General features: G+C 50.0%; 1 protein-coding gene across 2 annotated transcripts in view; it reads right to left on the bottom strand.

The window, feature by feature from the left end:
• The window catches only part of SYNJ2 (synaptojanin 2), a 117313-nt gene that overhangs the window by 80386 nt on the left and 15261 nt on the right, over positions 1 to 21666 (bottom strand). The window contains exon 2 of one of the 2 annotated variants that reach the window (XM_023206067.2): positions 1497 to 1583. In XM_023206067.2, the coding sequence (XP_023061835.2) occupies positions 1497 to 1583 (87 nt within the window). Of the gene's footprint in view, positions 1 to 1011; positions 1334 to 1496; positions 1584 to 21666 lie in introns of those variants that run through there. The other variant, XM_026454402.1, reaches the window with a different exon arrangement.

Here is a 21666-nt window from a genome sequence, read left to right as displayed (position 1 = left end):
GCTAAGCTTCTGACCTAAGGCAAGTTACTTGAAACTTCTGAGCCTGTTCCCTTTACTGTAAACAGGGACAACGATGCATTATCACAGTAGCCTAGTTTTAGGATTAAATAAGTGAATGTATGTCTAGCTCTTGGCACGAAACAGACATTTCCTAAATGCACTTTGTCATGTGGTACTGTGTGTTTTTCCTAAATGCTATTTGGAAATGATCACTGTAATCGTCACAGTTCAGGGAAAAACATTCCATGACAGAAAACACCCAGAAAAGGAATGGCCAACATAACTGTGCTTTTCTGGCAGCTTTAAAAATCCTCAGTGTCTGAAAACAGCCGCCGTGAGCAGGGAAGGGAGGTGTGCGCTTGGCTCAGGGAAAGCCTGAATCTGGACAACCCATACAGCCATTCCCATCTCAGCCAGGTGGGACCGAGAATCAGGAATGCGACTGGGCTCTTCTCTCGGCCCCAGAAGTCACAGGAGATGTCCATAGCCAGGTCACAGATAGCGAGGGGGGCCCTGAGAGAGGAGGAAGGAAACAGGTGGCGGAACTGAGGGCCCCAGGGCTCCCGAGCTCCAGGAACAGCAGAGGTTGGCTGTGACCACCCATGACAGCCGGGCACCGCCGGCTCACCCTCAAGTCTCTCAGAGTGAGCAGAGATGCCCACGTCTTCCTGGAAGTTCTCTCCCTTCGCAAGTTAGATCGCACTGTCCCTTCCTCTCCCTCCCACCCCACACTGACTGTCACACATCAGTGGCTTTTCTCTCCTGCCGACAACTTCTAGCCACCCCTGTGCCCCCTGGCATCTGCCCTGGCCCCTGTCCTCACCCACCTGCCTTGGCACACCTTCTAGAGTACTGCAGACAATACCCTGGGCAGAAGCCCCAGACCAGACTTTCGAAACACTTAGGCCCTCACTGGCAAGCAATGAAGACGAGCTTCCCTGGCACAGGGTTGGGGTGCTGGGACCCCCACCCTGCCCCAGCACAGGCAGATGATAACCAGGCAACACTCACCTTGACCACCCCACCTGCATGGAGGAGCAGGTTCCAAGGCATAAAGAAACATCTTAAAAGAGAAGCGAGGTCGGCCAGGCACGGTGGCTCATGCCTGTAACCCCAGCACTTTGGGAGGTGGAGGCAGGCAGATCACCTGAGGTTGGAGTTCCAGACCAGCCTGACCAACATGGAGAAACCCCGTCTCTACTAAAAATACAAATAATTAGTTGGGCGTGGTGGCGCATGCCTGTAGTCCCAGCTATTCAGGAAGCTGAGGCAGAAGAATTGCTTGAACCCAGGAGGCGGAGGTTGTGGTGAGCCGAGATTGCGCCACTGCACTCCAGCCTGGGCAACAAGAGCAAAACTCCATCTCAAAAAAAGAAAAAAGAGAGAGAGAGAAAAGAGCGGTCAAACAGAACGCCTGCACTGAGGCCCCTCCCGACGCAGAGGCTCCTGCCTACCGGGGAGCCTGGCGCCTGCTCCTCCAGCCAGCGGCTACTCACCAGATTTCAGCCTGAGCTCCCCCAGGCAGCCGTACGCGTCCGTGAGCTTGCCATACTGTCCTTTAATGACTTCCTTTTCTTCTGGAGCTGGGGGAGAAACATATCACAGAAGGCATCAGCGAGCGTCTCCTGCTCATTCCTGTTCATTCACACCCGGCTTGCCAAGCTGGCTTCCCACCCACTCCAAAAAGAAAACACAAAGACAATAGCTCGGCCCACAAACACCAAGTGTGGAGGTTTTATGATTCGCGAATCACAGAGCTGCAAGGATTCAGACCTTCCCACCAACAGCTTGCTCTCTGGAAGTGCTGACAGCTTCCTGGGGGCTGGAGGAGCTGGGGTCCTGGGGTTCTGGTATCTAGCTAGGGGCAGGCACCTGGGGCCTGGCCCTATTACTCTACCTTGCTGTCCCTGTCTACGGGTATCATCCACTAGAGACTACGTCCTGGAGGTGCCCACTCACCCCAAGGCACCTGTGGAGGTGGTAACTTGAGGAGACTGGGCAGAGGTGCCTGTGTACCTCTGAATGCCCAGGGCCCGGGTCCAACCCATCCCAAGGCAAGCTGCGTGCCTTGCCTGCCGGGTCTTTGGCAGTGATTGTCCATGCCCAAGCCAAGGCACGGACTAGTTTTAAAGCAAAACTGACAGAGGGAAGAACCATTAGGCGCAGGGAGTCCTAACCTCTCCAATGATGCCACAGGCCCTTCTGGCCATGACGGGGCAGGTCTTTAGACCCCTTCTCAGAGTAATGTTTTAAGTGCACAGAACAAAATACAAACATAGATGAACCTTGAAAATATTACGCTACATGAAAAAGGCCAGTCACAAAAGACCTCAGAAAGATTCCATTTTGGCCGGGCACGGTGGCTCACTTTGTAACCTGTAACCCCAGCACTTTGGGAGGCGAAGGCGGGCGGATCACCTGAGGTCAGAAGTTCAAGGCCAGCCTGGGCAACATGGTGAAATCCTGTCTCTACTAAAAACACAAAAATTAGCTGGGCATGGTGGTGCACGCCTGTAGTCCCAGCGACTCGAGAGGCTGAGGCAGGGGAATGGCTTGAACCCAGGAGGCAGAGGTTGCAGTGAGCCGAGATTATGCCACTGCACTCCAGCCTGGGTGACCGAGTGAGACTCCGTTTCAAAAACAAGATTCCATTTCTATGAAATGTCCAGAACAGGAACATTTCTACAGACAGAAAGTAGATGTTGTGGTTGTCCGGGGCTGAGACTGGATAAAGGGGGAATGTAGATAATTGTTAATGAGTATGAGGTCTCTTTTAAGGGGGACAAACATATTCTAAAATTAGATTATGGTGATGGTGATGGTTATACAACCCTGAAAATATATTTTAAAAACATGGAGTTGTATACTTTAATGAGTAAGTTGTATGGTACAGAAATTATATCTCAATAAAGCTGTTATAAAAATCAAGAAAATAAATATGATCACAAATACCAATCTTATTGAAATCTAGTTATCAAAATATTTTTTGAATGTTATAGCCTAGTAATCTATGTGCCTTATCAGCATATTAAATCGCAAAATCCAGTGGGGTGTATTAACCACCTTAATTTAAAACTAGTGATGAGAACAAATGCCATTTCAAGATATCTGAAACAATGCTAATGTGATGTGGAGATATCTGTAATTGCAGTTGGTGACAGGGTCAGAGATATGGCTAACCCACATTGGTGACGGGTCAGAGAGATGGCTAACCTACATTGGTGACGGGTCAGAGGTATGGCCAACCCACACTGGTGACAGGGTCAGAGATATGGCTAACCCACATTGGTGACAAGGTCAGCGATATGGCTAACCCACACTGGTGACGGGTCAGAGATAAGGCTAACCCACATTGGTGATGGGTCAGAGATATGGCTAACCTACATTGGTGACAGGGTCAGAGATATGGCTAACCCATGTTGGTGACAGAGTCAGAGATGTAGCTAACATACTGGTTTTGCTGCCTGCCTTCCTAATTAGAGGAAATGCTGCATTTCAGGTAGGATTGATAAAAGTAAAGATGGACTTTTCTCCCCACCCAAGAAAACCAATCTTCAAATCCTATGCACAGAACCCTTGAGGAGCTTTGGGCCCCAGAAGAACCCTTGGGCTGGATGGAACCATTTCTACATCATCATGGAGGTAAGAAAAGGGGCAGCTGGTTCCCTTTCTACCTCATTGTCTTAAGCAGCCGAAAAGGATTCTTAGACTGCCTCAACTCCCACAGTTAAGGAATTTCAACCAGGAACTAAGATCCCAAAGTGAAATGTTAGAAAGGAGAAAATGACAGAAAACATCAGCCCCTCATACCAAGCCCTCAGAGCAGATGGACTGTGAACTGACTTTCATCACTTCCTGCTGTCTCTAAAGATGTTGACTCAGAGAGGCAAGTGTAGAAAGCTTGGACGAGCATTTGAAGCAGGTGAACTTCGTTTTAGCTAACACGCATCCCAACACCCCAACTCAAAAGATCCACCATGCCACATTTTCCAGCGCAGTCTTGATTTCCTGGGTCCTCTCAACCATCCCCATCCCCCTCAAAGGCACTTGTCCTCATCAGACCACAAGTCCCAAATGGGATTGGAAATACATTCAGACAGTCCCATCCTCCCCTCTGAAGCTCTTCCCACTCTCAGTCCCCCAGGAGCAGGTGCTGGCAGCCCTAGAGCTGCCTCTCTCAGGAACCAGCATGGACTGGCTGTTCCTGCCTCGTGCTCCTCTAGCAAGCACAGGAGGACAGAAGGTAGGCACCAGGGCCTCACAACATGACCTGCTACCAACCACCAAACAGACAGCTCTCTCCAGGCTGGTGCTCAGGACACAGCTGGTGGGGCAGAGAGTCAGGATAGACTGTAAGACCAGAGACCTCCCCTCCTCCATTTCTCTAGGCAGGACTGATGGTAAGACGTGATTTAAAGAGCAGGACTGATTATCAGTATAGCTTGAGTGGCCAGCAACTTGAAAATACACTCAATCCCATTATTCACAGTAGCTATGTTCCATAGAGTTACTCGCAGATACTGAAGCAAGCAGTGCTCCTAAGGGAAATGCAGAGTTAGGTTCCTGAAAGCCTTGGGTTGCAACATTTTTGTCAACAAATCAATACATAAACTTGTTTTATGTGTTTTTCTGTTTAAAAGACACCTTACTGAATAAACAGATGGCCCTCAACTTACAATGGGGTCACGTCCTGATAAACCCAAGGTAGGTTGAAAATATCCTAAGTTGACAATGCATTCAATACACCTAACCTACCAAACACCATAGCTCAGCCTGCCTTCCACCTACCCAGACCACTTACATTAGCCTAGAGCTGGGCAAAATCATGAAATACAAAGCCTACTTTCTGATAGTGTTGACTATCTTATGTAATTTATAGACTATTGTACTGAAAGTGAAAAACAGAATGGTCCCACGGGTACTTAAAGGATGGTTTCTACTGAATGCATATTGCTTTCACACTGCTATAAAGTTGAAAAATCATAACTGGAATGAACCATCATAAGTCAGGAATCATCTGTACAGTGTTGATTCGTTAACACTGAACCAGTGGCACTAGAACACACACCTGTATATAGTTTATCAAACACATATATTTTTCCCATAAGGCACATCACTGCCTTCTTACACTAGAAAAACTAGACAGCACTTTCAAACAGTGAAACCACGAAGAAAAAGCACAAAACATGAAAAATATGACGCTAAACAAATCACAAAAACCACGCTCATTTACACCAAGAGGGTGAAACAAGATGACAGAGCATCCTTTTCAGCTGGGAACAGGCTCATTGGGTGACACATTTTCACCACTCTGCTGGTGTCCATGAGTTCTGATCTTCGGGTGACAAATTTTAGAGAGCAGGTGAATTTACAAATATGGAATCCATAAATAACGAGGATCCACTGAACATGGTTTAAGGACCTGGCAAAGACCATGAGGAGACTTACTAGGAAAACAGTCATTCATCAGCCTCAATGTGAATTAATCTGCACAACGGCTCTTCACCTGGGGTGACAGAGGAAGCCCCTGACAGTCACTGGAGCTTCAAGGCATAGCTCCTGGGGGAATCTGTATACAAAATTATATTCAAAATTGTATGCAATTTTTTTTTTTGGAAAGAGTCTTGCTGTGTTGCCCAGGCTAGAGTGCAGTGGTGCAATCTCAGCTCACTGCAACCTCTGCCTCCTGGGTTCAAGCAATTCTTCCACCTCAGCCACCCAAGTAGCTGGGATTACAGGCAAGCACCACCATACCCAGCTATTTTTTTATAGTTTTAGTAGGGACGGCATTTTGCCATGTTACCAGGCTGGTCTTGAACTCCTGACCTCAAGTGATCTGCCCACTCGGCCTTCCAAAGTGCTGAGATTACAGGCATGAGCCACTGTGCCCGGCCAAAACTGTATGCAAATTTTTGATAAGTATTTTTATGGGGGCTAATATCCCATTTTCAACAGAATCTCAAGAGTTCAGTGCCCCCAAAAAGGTTAAGAACCAGTTTAATGTATGAATATTTTTCCCAATGCTCACTTGAATTTGATTGGGTTTTCTCTGGGGAAGGGAGAGTGCAGAGTAACCTAAAGATAATCAGTGAAATCAGCAACCTTTACGAGCAGCCAGAAGCCCCTCGTCTTGAGGACTGAGCAGACTCTGCCAGCAGCGGGGTGGGGAGCTACAGAAAATGAAGTGCCTGGGATATTAGGTTGTGGCAGAACGGCGTGTTAGCCTCCTTTACTACTGCAACAAATGACTATAAACAGTGGCTTAAGCAGCACAGACTCATGACCTTACAGTTCTGCACTCAGAATTCTGAAATGGGTTTCGCTGGGCTGAAAGGAAGGTGTCAGCAGGCCTGCATCTGCTCTGAAGGCTGCAGGAGAAAATCCATTTAGTTGTCTCTCGCAGCTCCCAGAGGCTGCCTGCATTCCTTGGCTCTCGGCTCCTTCCTTCTTCTTCAAATTCAGCAATCGCAGCAATCAGATCCCTGCTTCCATCCTCCCATTTCCTTCCCTCTCCCTGCCTGGCCTCCCTCTTCCAGCTTTTAAGGACCCTGTAAGTGCAATGGACTCATCCAGATCATCCAGGATAATGCCTCCTCTTAAGGTCCTGATCACATCTGCAAAGTCCTCCTGCCATGTAAGTGCCACATTCACAGCTTGGGAAGGAGGACGTGGGCCTTCCAGCCCACGGGTCTCCTGCCTCTGCTCACACACTGATGAAGGGTGAGGAGGAGAAGGAGGCATCCTTTCCCCCAGCATCTGCTTGGAGGCAATGCCAAACCCATTGGTAAGGCACTCAGACTATGTCACACACCTACAGGGCCCTCCTGGGAGGCGGGCCTACGAAACCCCAACTTCACAGGCAGAATCAAAGGCTATGTGCATTGCCAAATGTCTTCCCCCAGCCTTCACGTACTGCAGACAGGGCTGGAGAAGGTGAATCAGCAGTTCTCAGTGCTCCATCTCAGTAGATAAGCTGATAAATGCAATAAAATAATTATGACACCAAAAATACCTATTTCAACCCTAGCAGCTTTACAAAGCCTTGAAACAGAACCCGTAAGCCCTGGTATGATCCGGGTCTGACTTTGTGAACCGTGAAACAAGGAGGCCTTTGTGCATTCATTCAACTACGCGAATAAGCCTGACCAAATAAAACAAAATGACAGGAAATTGCTAAACAAAGTGTTGTGGCCAAATCCACACTTGAGGGGTGGGAAGATGACCCTGGGAGAAGCTATGCAAACAAAAGTGACCCCTTGCCCTGGTGCATTACAGATGACAGGCATGGACTTTACATCCCTGTCATGGGAAAATTAAGCACGAGTAAAAACACGACTTTCTATCCTCATATTTTAAAAACAAACAAACAAAACCCAACAGCACCACCTTGTCCCATTCCAATGCTGTCAATTATTGACTCCTTGAGAAAAATAACTTCACCTCTGACTTATACAATACGGGAGCTCAAAACAGGCCTTGACCATGGTGGACAGGAAAATCACAAGATGTTTCTCCACCATGAACAGACGCACTGTAAACAAACTGGGAGGCCCCAGGCAGCAGAACTTCATTCTCTTCTGGGTCCAGAGGCCAGAGAGCTGAAATCCAGGCATCAGCAGGGTTCCTCTGATACCTGGAGCCAGGACCCGCCTTACCTCGCCCTGCATCTGGTGTTTGCTGCTTGTCCTGTCCTTGGCATTCCTTGCCTATGGCTTCCTCAATCCAGGCCCTGCCTCAGTTGTCACGTGGCAATTATCTCCCCATATGTCCCCTCATTGTTATGTGGCCATCCTCTCCCCGCATGGTGTCCCCCAGTTGTCACGTGGCCATCCTCTCATGTGTCCCCCCGTCATTATGTGGCCATTCTCTCCCTGTGTGTCCCTCCACCATTATGTGACCATTCTCTCCCCGTGTGTCCCCCCAACATGACACGGCCATCCTTTCCCTATATGTCCTCCCATCATCATGTGGCCATTCCCTCCCCACGTGTTCCCTGTCATCACGAGGCCATCCTCTCCCCACATGTCCCCTGTCGTCACAAGGCCATCCTCTCCCCATGTGTCCCTCCACTGTCACGTGGCCATCCTATCCCAATATGTCCCCTCCCATCATCACATGGCCATCCTCTCCCCACGTGTCCCTCCATTGTCACGTGGCCATCCTCTCCATCATCACGTGGCCATCCTCTCCCCACGTGTCCATTGTCACGTGGCCAGCCTCTCCCCACGTGTCCCTCCATTGTCACGTGGCCAGCCCTCTCCCCATGTGTCCCTCCATCATCACGTGGCTATCTTCTTAGAACAGCAGTCACAATGGATTAAGGGCCCACCCTACTCCAGTATAACTTCATCTCAGCGTTACAACTGCAACAATCCTATCTCCAAATAAGATCCCCTTCTGAGGTCCCGGGGGTTAGGACTTCAACATATCCTTTTGGAGGACACAATTCAGCTCAAACACTTGGTCATCTTTTTACTTAGTGGGCCTGTCCTTTTAAAGCCTGACTGCCCCATCGGCCGTCTCTCCAGTAAGCTTCCTTTATCCCTGCAGTGCCTTCACCTCCAAGTCCTAACCTGACCCTTCTGATGTATCAGGAGCACGCACCCCACCCCAGGAGGCAGGGGCCTGGCAGCCTCACTGCCCACCTCTAGCACTCCCAGAGGCCTGGCTTCCCAGGAGGTTGGTTCCAGAGTCACCCCACACCCTACTTGCCCCCAAACAACTGTATTTTCTCAATTAGGTTTGAAGGAAGAAGAAATCCTTTTTGCTCTCCAAAATGGAGGTGACAACACGGATGTCTACACACACCAGGAAGGTAACAAATAAATCTGGCCAGGCATGGTGGCTCGCACCTGTAATCCTAGCACTTTGGGAGGCCAGGACAGGAGGACTGCTTCAGCCCAGGAGTTCAAGACCAGCCTGGACAACACAGTGAGATTCCATCCCTACGAAAATTTTTTTTTATAAGTAACCAGGCATGGTGGTGGGAACCTGTGGTCCCAGCTACTTGGGAGGCTGAGATAGGAGGACTGCTTGAGCCCAGGAGGTCAAGACTGCAGTGAGCTGTGATTGTACCACTACCCTGTCTCAAAAACAAATAAACAACAAAATGAAGCTGCTGGAAGGGCTTTAGGTGAGCAGAGCACACACACCAGCCAGGTGCCAGTCATGCCCACCAGCCCAGTACTGCCAGGCTGCAGCATTTCCAGAAGACAGGGCACTCCAGGCCTTCCAGTGCTGGCAACCATCCCCATTTATTTTAAGCACCGCATGGGCTGGAAGCACACCTCTGCAGACTGGATTTGGCCTGCCCATTTGCAACTTCCGTCCCCCCTTTCTCGATCATCTCAGAAATAGACAGACTCTTCCTATCTCCCACGCTTTTAGTTGCATTTCCTGTAAGTTTTTCCACATGAGAATATCTTTGCTTGCCCTCTGGCTGGCCACAAATTTCTGGCCTTTTGAAGAAAGCCCTCCCTTCTGCCTCCTCAGCCCCCTTCCTCGACCCCTCTTGCCAGAGATTTGGCCACTGGCTCAGTGGACACATCTTCATGCCTTCTGTGGCTGGCACCCTTCCAGGCACAGAGACACTGCAGTGAACCAAACAGATGGAAACCATCCAGCATTTGGCAGTGGCCAAGAGGAACAGGAGGAATGAATGGATGAGTGATGGCAGGGGGTGCAGACCGAGGTGGGGTGGGAGGCTGGGGTGGGGGCACTGCCGAGAAACAGCCAGGAAGGTGTGGGTGCTGTTCGAGCTTCCTGCCAGGGTGGACAGATAAGATCAATAAGAGCAATATAGACAGTGACACGAGGGGAGCAGAAAAAGTGAGCAGGGAGTAGGGGACGAATAGTGGGGAAGGGGAAGTGACGTTTTAGATGGTGTCATCTCAGAAGGCCTCACTGCAAGGGTGACATCTGAATACGGACCTGAAGGAAGCCAGAGAGAGAGCTGCATGGAGAGCGGAGGAGCACTGTAGGCCCAGAAAGGCACATGCAAAGGTCCTGTGGCAGAAGCACTCCTGACCTGTGCAAGCCCCAGCAAGGTGGGCAGTGTGACTGAAGGTTCATGGAGGAAGTGGAGTGGGGAATACACTGCACAGAAGTTTGAGGTCACAAAAAGGTTTTGGGTGTCACTCTGAGTGCCACTGCAGGGGTCTGAGGTTCATCCTGCCTGCTATGTTGAGAACTGACTCTAGAGGAATAAGGAGAGAAGGAAGGAGACCAGTTAGGAGGTGCTAGCGCCAGCTGGGCAAGAGAGAACTCTAGCCTGAACCAGGGCGCAGCAATGGAAGAGCTGAAGAACACGTCCAATTCTGGTGACAGACAGACAGACAGACACACACACACACACACACACATGCTTTTTAGTTGTGGAACTTTCCAAAGAAAAGTAGGATGACATAATAAACCCTTGTACCCTCATTATCACATACCCACCAACTCCACCTGCTCCCAACCTACGCCCAGGCTACCCACTGTCCTATACCTTAGATCAGCTCAACTCAAAATGGGCTCCTCAGCACCAAGCATTAGAAATACCTTACAGGGCCCACCCCCCGCCTTGTGAATCAGAAGCTCTGGGCTCAAGACCTAGAAAGCTGTTTGAATGAGCCATCCAGGGGACTTGAATGCATGCCAAAGCTTGAGAAGCACTGCCCTAGGTTATTTTGAGTAAATTCCAGGCATCATATTATTTCATCTATAAATATTTCAGTAAGAATCTGGAAAAGATAAGAGTTCTTTTAAAAAACACAACCATGGCCAGACGTGGTGGCTCATGCCTGTAATCCCAGCACTTTGGGAGGCCAAGGGGAATGGATCACCTGAGGTTAGGAGTTCAAGACCAGCCTGGCCAACATGGTGAAACTCCATGTTGCTCTCCACAATAGAGGTGACAAAGCAGATGTCTACACACACCAGGCAGATAACAAATGAAGCTCGGGCAGATAACAAATGAAGCTAGCTAGGCATGGTAGCTCCCTCCCTATAATCCCAGCACTTTAGGAGGCCAGAGCAGGAGGACTGGCTGAGCCCAGGAGTTCAAGACCAGACTGGGCAACATGGTGAGATTCCACCCCTACAAAAATTTTTTTTGTAATTAGCCAGGCACGGTGGTGGGAGCCAGTGGTCCTGGCTACTTGGGAGGCTGAGACAGGAGGATTGCTTGAGCCCAAGAGGTCAAGACTACAGTGAGCTGTGATCACACCACTACCCTGTTTTTAGTCTCTACTAAAAATACAAAAATTAGCCGGGTGTGGTGGTGCATGCCTGTAATACCAGCTACTCAGGAGGCTGAGGCAGGAAAATTGCTTAAACCTGGGAGGCGGAGGTTGCAGTGAGCCAAGATCACGCCACTGCATTCTAGCCTGGGTGACAACAGCGAAACTCCATCTAAACAAAAACAAAAACAAAACACAACCACAATACCATTATCACATCTAAAAAGAAGTTGCCAGCAATTCCTCAACATCATCGCATATCTGGGTATATTTTGAAGGTGGAAACACGGACAGATTGGCTATGGGATATGAGAGAAAGACAGGGTTCAAGGATGATGCCATGTTCATTGCCTGAACAATGGAAGGGATGGAGTGGCCCTGGCATGACAGCAAAGACTGAGAGGACAAGTCTGGGCAGAGCATTGGCTGGGACCAGACATGCTGTGGCTCTGTTGCAGCCCCGCATGGAGGCTGAGGACAGAACTCTGCAAGTCTAGAGTCCAGCAGAGAAGTCTGGTTGGAAAGATCCCCCAGGCGTCCCCAGCAGGCAGAGTTATGTATAATCATGAGGCTGGGTGTGGTGGCTCCCACCTCTAATCCCAGCACTTTGGGAGGCTGAGGTGGGAGGATCACTTGAGCTCAGGAGTTCAAGAACAACCTGGGCAACATAGGGAGACTCCATCTCTAAAAATATAATAAAATATATTAATCGGGCAAGGTGTGCACACCTGTGGTCCCAGCATCTTCGGAGGCTGAGGTGAGAGGATCATCTGAACCGGGGAGGTGGAGGCTGCAGTGAGCCATGATTGTGCTACTGCAATCTAGCCTGGTTGACAGAGTGAGACCCTGTCTCAAAAATAAATAGATCGGTGCCATGGCTCATGCCTGTAATCCCAGCACTTTGGGAGACTGAGGTGAGTGGATCACCTGAGGTTAGGAGTTCAAGACCAGCCTGGCCAGCATGGTGAAACCCCACCTCCACTAAAAATACAAAAATTAGCCGGGTGTGGTGGCACATGCCTGTAATCACAGCTACTTGGGAGGCTGAGGCAGGAGAATCACTGAAACCCAGGAGGCGGAGGTCGCAGTGAGCCAAGATTGCACCACTGCACTCCAGCCAGGGTGACAGAGCGAGACTCCGTCTCAAACAACAACAACAAAAATTAGCTGGGAGTGATGGCGTGCACCTATAATCCCAGCAAAAACATAAAATAAAATAAAATAAAATAAAATAAAATAAAATAAAAATCATGAGGTTGGAGGGGATCCCCTAGGGAGTGAGTGGGGGGCACCGACTTCTGGGTGCAGCATGTTTGAAGGTCAGGGTGGACTGAGAAGTGACCAAGAAGATACAACAAAACTCAGCAGTGTGTGGCATCCTGGCAGCCAGGAGAAGAAAGCATTTCAAGAAAGCAAGAGTGGTCAGCAGGTCAGAGGCTGCTGCTGTGTCTATCATCTGAGGACTGAGGACTGATCACTTTAGTTAGGCATTGGCGACTCAGAGAGGAAGTTTCAGGAAAGTTGAGGAGCAAAAACCTGAATGGGGAGGGAGAGAGAAAATGGAGACAGTGGGGACAGATGATTCTCTGAGAATTTCCTCATACATGTGTTAGTGTGCATGTGTGTACGCATGTGTGTGTGTGTGCATATGTGCACATGTGTGTGTGGAGAGCAGAGAAATGGAGAGGCTGTTGGAGAGGGAAGTGGGTCAAAAGATTTATCTAGGACAGGGGCATTTACACCAAGCTTGTGTGCTGGCAGAAATGAGCCAGGAGAGAGATGAGGACTGATACAGCTGAGAGAGAGGTCAGGACGGAAGTGGCAGGAGCAGGGAGCTACGAAAGCCACACCCTGGAGCAGGCCACAGGTATCTGTGCACAGGTGGCGCTGGTCTCAAACGCAGACAGTGCACCGTGGGGAGCAGATGGGAAGGCGGACAGATGTGGTGGGCAGGTAGCAGTGGTGCAGGGAACCAGTGGGAATTCTCTTCCGGTGGCTTCAAATTTTTGGGTGGAATGAGAGAGGACCAGGCCGTCAGCTACAAGAGAGGTCGGGGAGGAGGCACGCAGAGCTGAGGAAAGGGGAGGGTGGAGTTGCCGTCCGGGAGGGTGGGGGAGCGGACAGAGCACAGAAATGGCTGAGGTTTCACCAGGTGGGGAGGACCCAGCAAGAGAGGCAGGCGGGGAGGGTGAGTGCAAGGCAGGGCTGGTCACTGACAGGGCAGAGGGAAGGCATGAGACAGGCGAGGTGCTGTAAGAAGGCCACGGGTTCTAAGGATCACCATCCCAGTAGGGTCAAAGGTCACTGGGGGCCAGGCATAGTGGCTCATGCCTCTAGTCCCAGCACCTTGGGAGGCCAAGGCGGGCGGATCACAAGGTCAGGAGATCGAGACCATTCTGGCTAACATGGTAAAACCCTGTCTCTATTAAAAATACAAAAAATTAGCTTGGCAAGGTGGCGGGCGCCTGTAGTCCCAGCTACTCGGGAGTCTGAGGCAGGAGAATGGGGTAAACCCGGGAGGCGGAGCTTGCAGTGAGCCGAGATCGGGCCACTGCACTCCAGCCTGGGTGACAGAGCGAGACACTGTCTCAGAAAAAAAAAAAAAAAGTCACTGGGACTGGGAATTGCAGGATGAGTGACAAGGTGAAAGTGGAAAATGAACAGTGGGATGTTTGAGACAGACGCTGGAGGTCAGGGGCGTAGTGTGTGAGCGAGTGGCTGCAGGGGTGGGGTCACTCACTGGAGGGCAGTTGGTCCTCCGAAGGATCAACGTGGCCACTGAAGGCACCAAGAACAAGGCCGGACTCATAGTGAGAAATGAGAGAGAGAAAGAAGGAAAACTCGCTAAGGAACCAGGCGACTGCTGAAACGAGGGGCAGTGGGGGACGCAGTCTCGTGGTGTTACTGGAAAGGGGTCCCGATCCAGACCCCAAGAGAGAGTTCTTAGATCTCATACAAGAAACAATTCAGGGCGAGTCCATAAAGTGAAAGCAAGTTTATTAGGAAAGTAAAGGAATAAAAGAATGGCTACTTTATTGGCAGAGCAGCAACATGAGCTGCTGATTGCCCATTTTTATGATTATTTCTTGATGATATGCTAAACAAGGGGTGGATTATTCATTTCTGGGAAAGGGGTGGGCAATTCCCAGGAACTGAGGGTTCTTCCCCTCTAAAAAAGAGCATATAGGGTAACTTCCTGATGTTGCCATGGCATTTGTAAACTGTCATGGTGCTGGTGGGAGTGTCTCTTAGCATGCTAATACATTATAATTAGTGTATAATGCGCGGTGAGTATGACCAGAGGTCACTTTCATTGTCATTTAGGTTTTGGTGGGTTTTGGCCGGCCTCTTTACCACAACCTATTTTAACAGTAAGGTCTTTATGGCCTGTATCTTGTGCTGACCCCTTATCTCATCCTGTGGCTAAGAATGCCTAACCTCCTGGGAATGCAGCCCGGCAGGTCTCAGACCCATTTTACCCAGCCCCTATTCAAGATGGAGTCACTCTGGTTCACGCGCCTCTGATAATGGTGCGTGGGGTCAAGGGTTAACTGAGCTGTTTCCCTTTTGGCGAGAGAATTTGATTGTGGGTTGACTTTCTAGTCCTGTTTCCCTGGTAACCTGAGAAAGTTGTCTATGCTACTTGAACAACATGGCTTATGATAAAAATAAATAATGGATGGGGCTTGTGGAGGCTTAAGGAATAGGCTTATCCTTGGAGGAGGCTGGGGAACTCCCCGTCTCCAGCCCCAGTGGTCCAAGGGTGTGGAAGAGAAACAGCCACCGCTTGAGAGGCTCCCAAGGAAACCATAGTTTGTCCCACAGCACAGCAAATGGGGCTTGTGGATTCTGGGTCCCAAAGCAGAGCTCCGTGGGACAGACCATCCCGAGGCAGAGACTGGTCTCAGTAGCAGTGGTGCACTGCTCTGCGTGAGAGCTCTGGTCACCCAGAGCCAGTCCAGCTCAGTAACCAAGCAAACCAAATGCTCTTCTTTCTTGAATAATATTTTCCGCAATAACATGCCATAAGGAAATGCCAACGAAGCCCAGCCCACAGGTCAGAAAAATAAGGAGGTCATTTGACAATGCAGATAGCCTGAGACTGAGGTAGCATTTGTGGCCACATTCTTGGACATGACATGAAACCATCTTCTCGTATTTCTGGGTCTCAGGAGGCCAAAGTCTCCTTCATGTGTTAATTTGGAGCTCAGTTCTGACTGACTGGTGGCTGCTCCTTCCAGAGTTATCAGTTTTGGAGCTGAAGCAGCTCTTCAGAAAGACAATAGTTTTCCCAAGGCAGAGCAAGGCTGCAGGCTGGTTGCTAAGCAAAGGGGGAATCAAAACATCTGTCTGAAACAGAAGCTGTGAGGCAAGACAAAGCCAACTGGCAGAGACACATCAGCTGGCTAAGGGACTCTCCGGTCCTCCCACTGCTGCTCCCTCACCAAAAAGTCCAGGCCACATGAAAGAGCCACAGAGTGAGGGGACACTCAGAACACATCACCCTCAGCAAATGCACTACCTCCCACCAACGCCGTGCCCATGTCACATCCCAGCCAGAGAAAATACAAGAAAGTTTGGTTTCCTGCAGTCAGAGCCAGAAACCCATCTGTGAGGAGGGTGAGCCCTCCCCTTCCCCCAGCACTTTCCACACCCTTCCCTGCACTGAGCCATGGCCAAAGAGGGAGGCCAGCTCCCCTAACAAGAGGGCTTGAGCACAGGACTGGCCACTGAGTCTTTGTAATTGAGTTTTTTCCTTAAAAATAAGAAATCCAGAAAAACAGTTTACACCTTAAAAAGGCAGGCCCAGTGCCAGACATGCCTCAGGCAGAGCCAGTGACAGGGCCCAGCACGATGGGCAGCTCCTTACACTTCGGGATGAGACAGAACAGGCAGGGCTGGGCTGTGTTTTCACTGGGCTTGGTAGCTCCCGACCCTCCTACCCAACAGGGAACGAGAAAGAAGCACAAAAATACCCATTTCTCTCCAAGTGTATGCACCTTCTCTTCTGACAAGAGGGAGGGGTGGAGCAATGTTTCCTAGCCACCAGGGAAGTCCCAGAGCGGGGCTTCCATGTCGCACTGCCTCGCACAATCACCCCTAATTAGGTCCTAACAAATTAGGTCCTGCAGCTACAGGTTCTAATCCTGGCTACCTTTCCAGTTTCGTCACTCATTTCTTCCTGAACCTGCCAAACCAGTTCCTCGGTTCCTCCCCAGCTCTTCTTCCTCTCTCAGGTGATTCCTCTTGGGAAGGCTCCTCCCACCTCAGGGCCACCTCCCTATTTCCACATGAGCATGAACACACTCACGTACTCCTCTAGAAGTCATGTGGTGCGACCCGCGTATGCCTCCTTTTGCTACGAGATCCAGGAAGGAGCCCGGCTTTGGGAACTGAGGGAGCCTAAGCGGGGAAGCCACACACCCTGTCACACTTCAATTTCACCACTCAACAAAGGGTCTAGATGCCCACTGTCTGCCAGGCATGGTTCTAGGAGAAAAACAGGCAGTGAGGAAGGAAAAACAGGCAGTGAGGAAGGAGAACAGAGCCATCAGAGAATAACAGAAGCCAAGTGAAGAAAATGCTTCCAGAAGCAGGTGTGATCATCTGGGGGATGCTGCTGGATGGAAGGCTGAGCAGCCAAAAGTTCCTGGGGGCCTTGAGGAAAGGTTTCAGAAGAGTGGGAGGACAGAGCCTGGCCGGAGCCACTTCAAGGGAGACTGGAAGGAGGGAAGGTATGTAGACGATCTCGTCGCATGGGAAAACCAAGAGATGAGTTGGGGGCCAAGGTCAAGAGAGGGTTTCTTAATGTGAGCCATGACAGCCTGTTGGTATAATGGTGCAAATGACCGAGTTAGGAAGGAAAGGGGGAAACTGCAGGAGCGAGGTCTTAAAAGATGAGAGGGGACAGGGTCAGTGGGCTGGGGGGCGGGGAGAGCCTGGGAGGCTGTCCACAGTACTGGAGCCAGGGAGTGGGTGCGGGGGCTGTTGAAAGTTCTTAGTTACCTTCATTTCCCCAGTGAAATAGGAAGCAAAATCATCAGGCGTGAGGGGGATGAGATGTCAAAGGCTTGAGGATGTGAAATAGTCATCCTGGAGGTCAGATGGCTGGGGAAATACAGGAAGATTTTTTGATTCCACACAGCCCTGGAAATCCTTTATGAAGTCTCACAGAACAGTCAACATTGCTGTTTTTCTCTCCAGCCACATTCAGCAACACGAGTGCATACAGGGTGTAGAGGAGGGCAGGAGAGGGCTAGAGTCACTAAGAGCTGAGGATACTGCCGACAGGTGTGCAGCAGAGGGAACGGGGCAGAAAAAAGGGCAGCGGGAGGATGGCGAGTGAGAGCCCAACAGAGCAGGTGGGTGAGCCTCCCTGTGACCTCATCCAGACAGCGGTAGACAGACCCAGTGAGCAGGGAACTCAGCTCCTCAATGAATGGAGAGGTGTGGCCAAGGAGGAAGATGGATTCCAAACGGTCCCTCTTAGAGAGGGAAGAGGAACCATGGCCTGAAGTAGCACTGCAGGACAGGGACAGGGTGCCTACCCTGCCTCCACCACCACTCCCAAGGACAGCAGAGCAGTCTCAAGAGAAGCCCCAGCTTGAGGGGAGTGCGTGCTGTAAGGGAAGCGTTCAAAGAGGCTGACCACGGTGGCGGTAGGTTGGGGTGGTGGGGGTAGGTCAGGGGTGGTGGAGGTTGTGCTTATTGAAGACAAGATAGACACAGTTCCAGAAGGCTGGGGAGTGGGGGGAAGAGTTGATCAACTTACTAAAAGTCAGCTGCTACTCCACTTTTCAATCCAGAATCCAGAAAACTGGCCAAAATTCATTTTTCAGGACCCTCTGATTTGTTGTTGTTTGACGAGAAAATGAGCATGCGTTAGGGACGTACTGGGACTTGTTTGCTCACCTGGGTTAGTGGGGTGACCAGACGGCCTGCTGAGCCCCAGGCTCTCAGGAGCCTCTGAACACCAGGACACGTGGTCCAAGAAAGATGAAGGAACAAACAGCAAATCCAGCTCTGAGTAAACACATTGATTCTGCTTCCTTATTCACAGCCCCACACGCGGCACATCTCGGGCACATATGGTTTGTGACTCTCTGGCTTTTTCCATACGTGCCTGCTCTTACGTACTGAGGCCCTGTCTATCACCAGGGGAAAACAGCATGCTATGTTTTACAAAAGGGCAGAAGAAACCTTCTCAAATGACCTTAGTTACCGTCATTCCGTGGATTTGGAAACAGCTTCCTCCACTTTACCAGTGGCTTTCTGTACCTAAAATTAGCTGCTGCCTCAAATAAATAAATAAATAAATAAATAATAAAAATAAAAAAGCCTTTTGGCTTGGTGAGAACCTGGCCCTAGAATCTTAATCGTGTCATTGCCAGGATTACCAAACTACATGCCGAGGTGCACTCCTGGACTGTAAGCTGTTGCACTGTGTGCTGTGAACCAAAGGTCAAAAGTGTGTGAAAAACACTGGCCTGAGCAGGGCTCCAAAGAAAACAGGTCTCCCAGTCACCTGCACACAACAGCTTTCTGCTCCAGGGCCCTTCCTTGGGGGAGCCCGCTTCACAGAATGAACACTGCCTGCCTGGGATGCCTGCCCTGACTCCTGCCAGAGGGCTTCCCTGCCCTCCCAAACCCTGGCCTTTTGAGGCAGATGCCTACCCACCACCTGCCCCAATTTCTGAACACCATGGCCCCCTTACTACCTCTTGCCACTCCTGGTCCTGCACCAGGTTGTTGTCCGCCTCAAGCACCTGAGTCCCACCTGGATGTTCCCAGCCCTGAGCTTGGCTCCCCGCGCCTGTGTCTCAAGGCTCAGCTGGAAGCTACGCAGGGGTGCTCCCTAGAGGGCAGGCTCCACCTGGGCTTGTCTGGAAGCCCACGGGGCCGGCTCAGAGCCTGTGCAGACAACCAAACATCCCATGGGAAAAGGGTCAGGCTAAGGGGAGGGAGACAGGTGCCAGGGCATGGCTGTGAAGACAGGAGCTGGGGTAACTGAGCAGAGTGCGCTGCCTGCCACCTGGGGCCTGAGCTCCATGCCTGAATCACAGTGGGAGATGGCAGGAGAGTGGGGCTGGAGACGGGGCAAGCAGCCCTCACCCACCCAACAGTGACCACGTGCAAATGGCCGTGCTGGGCAGAGCCGGCCACACTGGCTCCATTGTTTTGGCCATTTGTATTTTTCCTTTGGAGAATTGCTCATTATATCCTTTGCCAATTTCTCTGTTGAACTATTTGTCCTTCTTCTTCATGATCTATAGGAGTTCTTTTATATGCTATGATCATCCATCTTTGGCCTTTTTCTAGGTTACAAAAGGCTGCACAAACTTTCCTTCTGGGCTACTGCTTGTCTTTTCACTACGTTTATGGTGTCTTTTGATATACTGGAGTTTTCCATTTTTATGTAGTCATATCTATCATTCGGACACAGGAGGAATGGGAGGCAGGGGTCCTGGGAGGCAAGCGCTTTCTCTCCAGATCTGCGCGCTGGCTATGCGAGTGTGGTCGCTGGGTGAAGATTCATGGAGCTCAATGCTTAGAGCGGTCATTTTTCTCTATGTATGTTACACTTCAATAAAAATATTTCTTATATCAGGTTTATTTCCTTTACAACTTCTGAGTTTGATGCTTTCCTTAGAACATCTTTCCATACTGTAGTGCTGTGAAAGCATCTCCTATATTTTCTAATACTTTGAAAGTTGGGTTTTTACACTTAAATACCTCTGCATTTATTTTAATGTATGATAAAACATAGGACTCTCACTTAGTGTCCATATGGATAGTTTTGGTCACAGGCTTAAAATCTTTCTTCCCTTCTGTATGAGAATTTGATGTTTAATTCTCTAGCTCTGGTTCCTAATCAAGGTAGAACATCAACTCTGTTGCTAGACAACATTGCTCATGGTAAAAATGACCTTGATTGGCAAATTGCCTCTGGACAGGGAAGACCCATAAGTGAATTACAACCACTCGGTGAAGATGCCAGGCATGGGGCCTCCTTAGGTGTGGTAACTCTTGTAACATGGAATGTCCCTTGTGTGAACCCAGGGCTCTGTAAGGCTGGTAAATTTTTTTTTCTTTTTTTTTTTTTTTTTGAGACGGAGTCTCGCTCTGTCACCCAGGCTGGAGTGCAGTGGCGCCATCTCAGCTCACTGCAAGCTCCGCCTCCCAGGTTCACACCATTCTCCTGCCTCAGCCTCCCGAGTAGCTGGGACTACAGGTGCCCGCCACCATGCCTGGTTAATTTTTTGTATTTTTAGTAGAGACGAGGTTTCACCATTCACAGGATGGTCTCGATCTCCTGACCTCGTGATCCGCCCGCCTCAACCTTCCAAAGTGCTGGGATTACAGGCATGAGCCACTGCGCCCAGCCAAGGCAGGTAATTTTATAAGGGATTCTGGCTCCCTGGGGACCCAGGGCTTTCAGCTGGGGGAGGAGCTAGTGAACAGAAGGACAGCTGTGTGTGCAGCCACCTGCAAAAACTGCCAGGAAGACCCCTCACTCCCCTGGAAGCGGAGCAGCAGGAAGCATCCTGCTGGCCAGCCACGGTTTCCAGCCTATTCCTCTCTGAGCAGACCAGCCAAGAATGCCTGAGTGAATATCCAGCTGAATAGAGCAGGAGCCTCTTAGGCATTGCACAGATCAACCACAGCAAGAGCAGGTGCTGAGTATCCACCCTTACCTTTCCCTGACCGACTGAAGTCATCACCTTTATAAGGAAGGAAGGAACACTGCTCACACCAGTCTGTTCTGAGCCCTCCACTCTACTGTATTGATTTGTGCTGACAACCTCCACGATGGTTAGGGCTTTATAATATGTTTTGCTATCTGGTAAATCAGTCTGTCTTTGTTGATCTTTTTCAAAATCTTGGCTATTTTTTTTGCCAGTCCTTCATCATTCAACAGTGTTTGCTAAGCCTCATTCCCACACCAGGCAGTGTTAAGGTAAGGTACTGAACGAGATACACGAAGCCCCTGTATTAGTTGCCTGGGTTGCTGTAACAAAGAACCACAGACCGGGGGGCTTAGAACAGCAGCAAATTTACTGTCTCACAGTTCTGGAGGCCAGAAATCCAAGATCAAGGCGTGGGCAGGGCCATCTTCCCTTGCTTTTCCCAGCTTCGGGTAGCCCAGGCATTCCTTGGCTTGTGGCAGTGTCACTCCCATCTCTGCCTCCATTGTCACACGGCTGTCTTCCCTGTGTGCCTTCACATGACATTCTCCTCTCTGCATGTGTCTGCCTGTGTCGCTTTTCTTATAAGCACACCAGTCATGTTGGATTAAGGGCCCACCCCACACCAGTACGATCCCATTTTAACTTACATCTTCATTGCATCTGCAAAGACCCTATTTCCAAATAAGATTGCAAGGTATCCCAGGTTAGGACAGCAATATATTTTTCTGGGGCACACAATTCAACCCACAATGCCC

This window comes from Piliocolobus tephrosceles, chromosome 5 (genome assembly GCF_002776525.5).
Source record: "Piliocolobus tephrosceles isolate RC106 chromosome 5, ASM277652v3, whole genome shotgun sequence".
Lineage (NCBI taxonomy): Eukaryota > Metazoa > Chordata > Mammalia > Primates > Cercopithecidae > Piliocolobus > Piliocolobus tephrosceles.
This window is presented reverse-complemented; position numbering and strand designations above follow the sequence as displayed.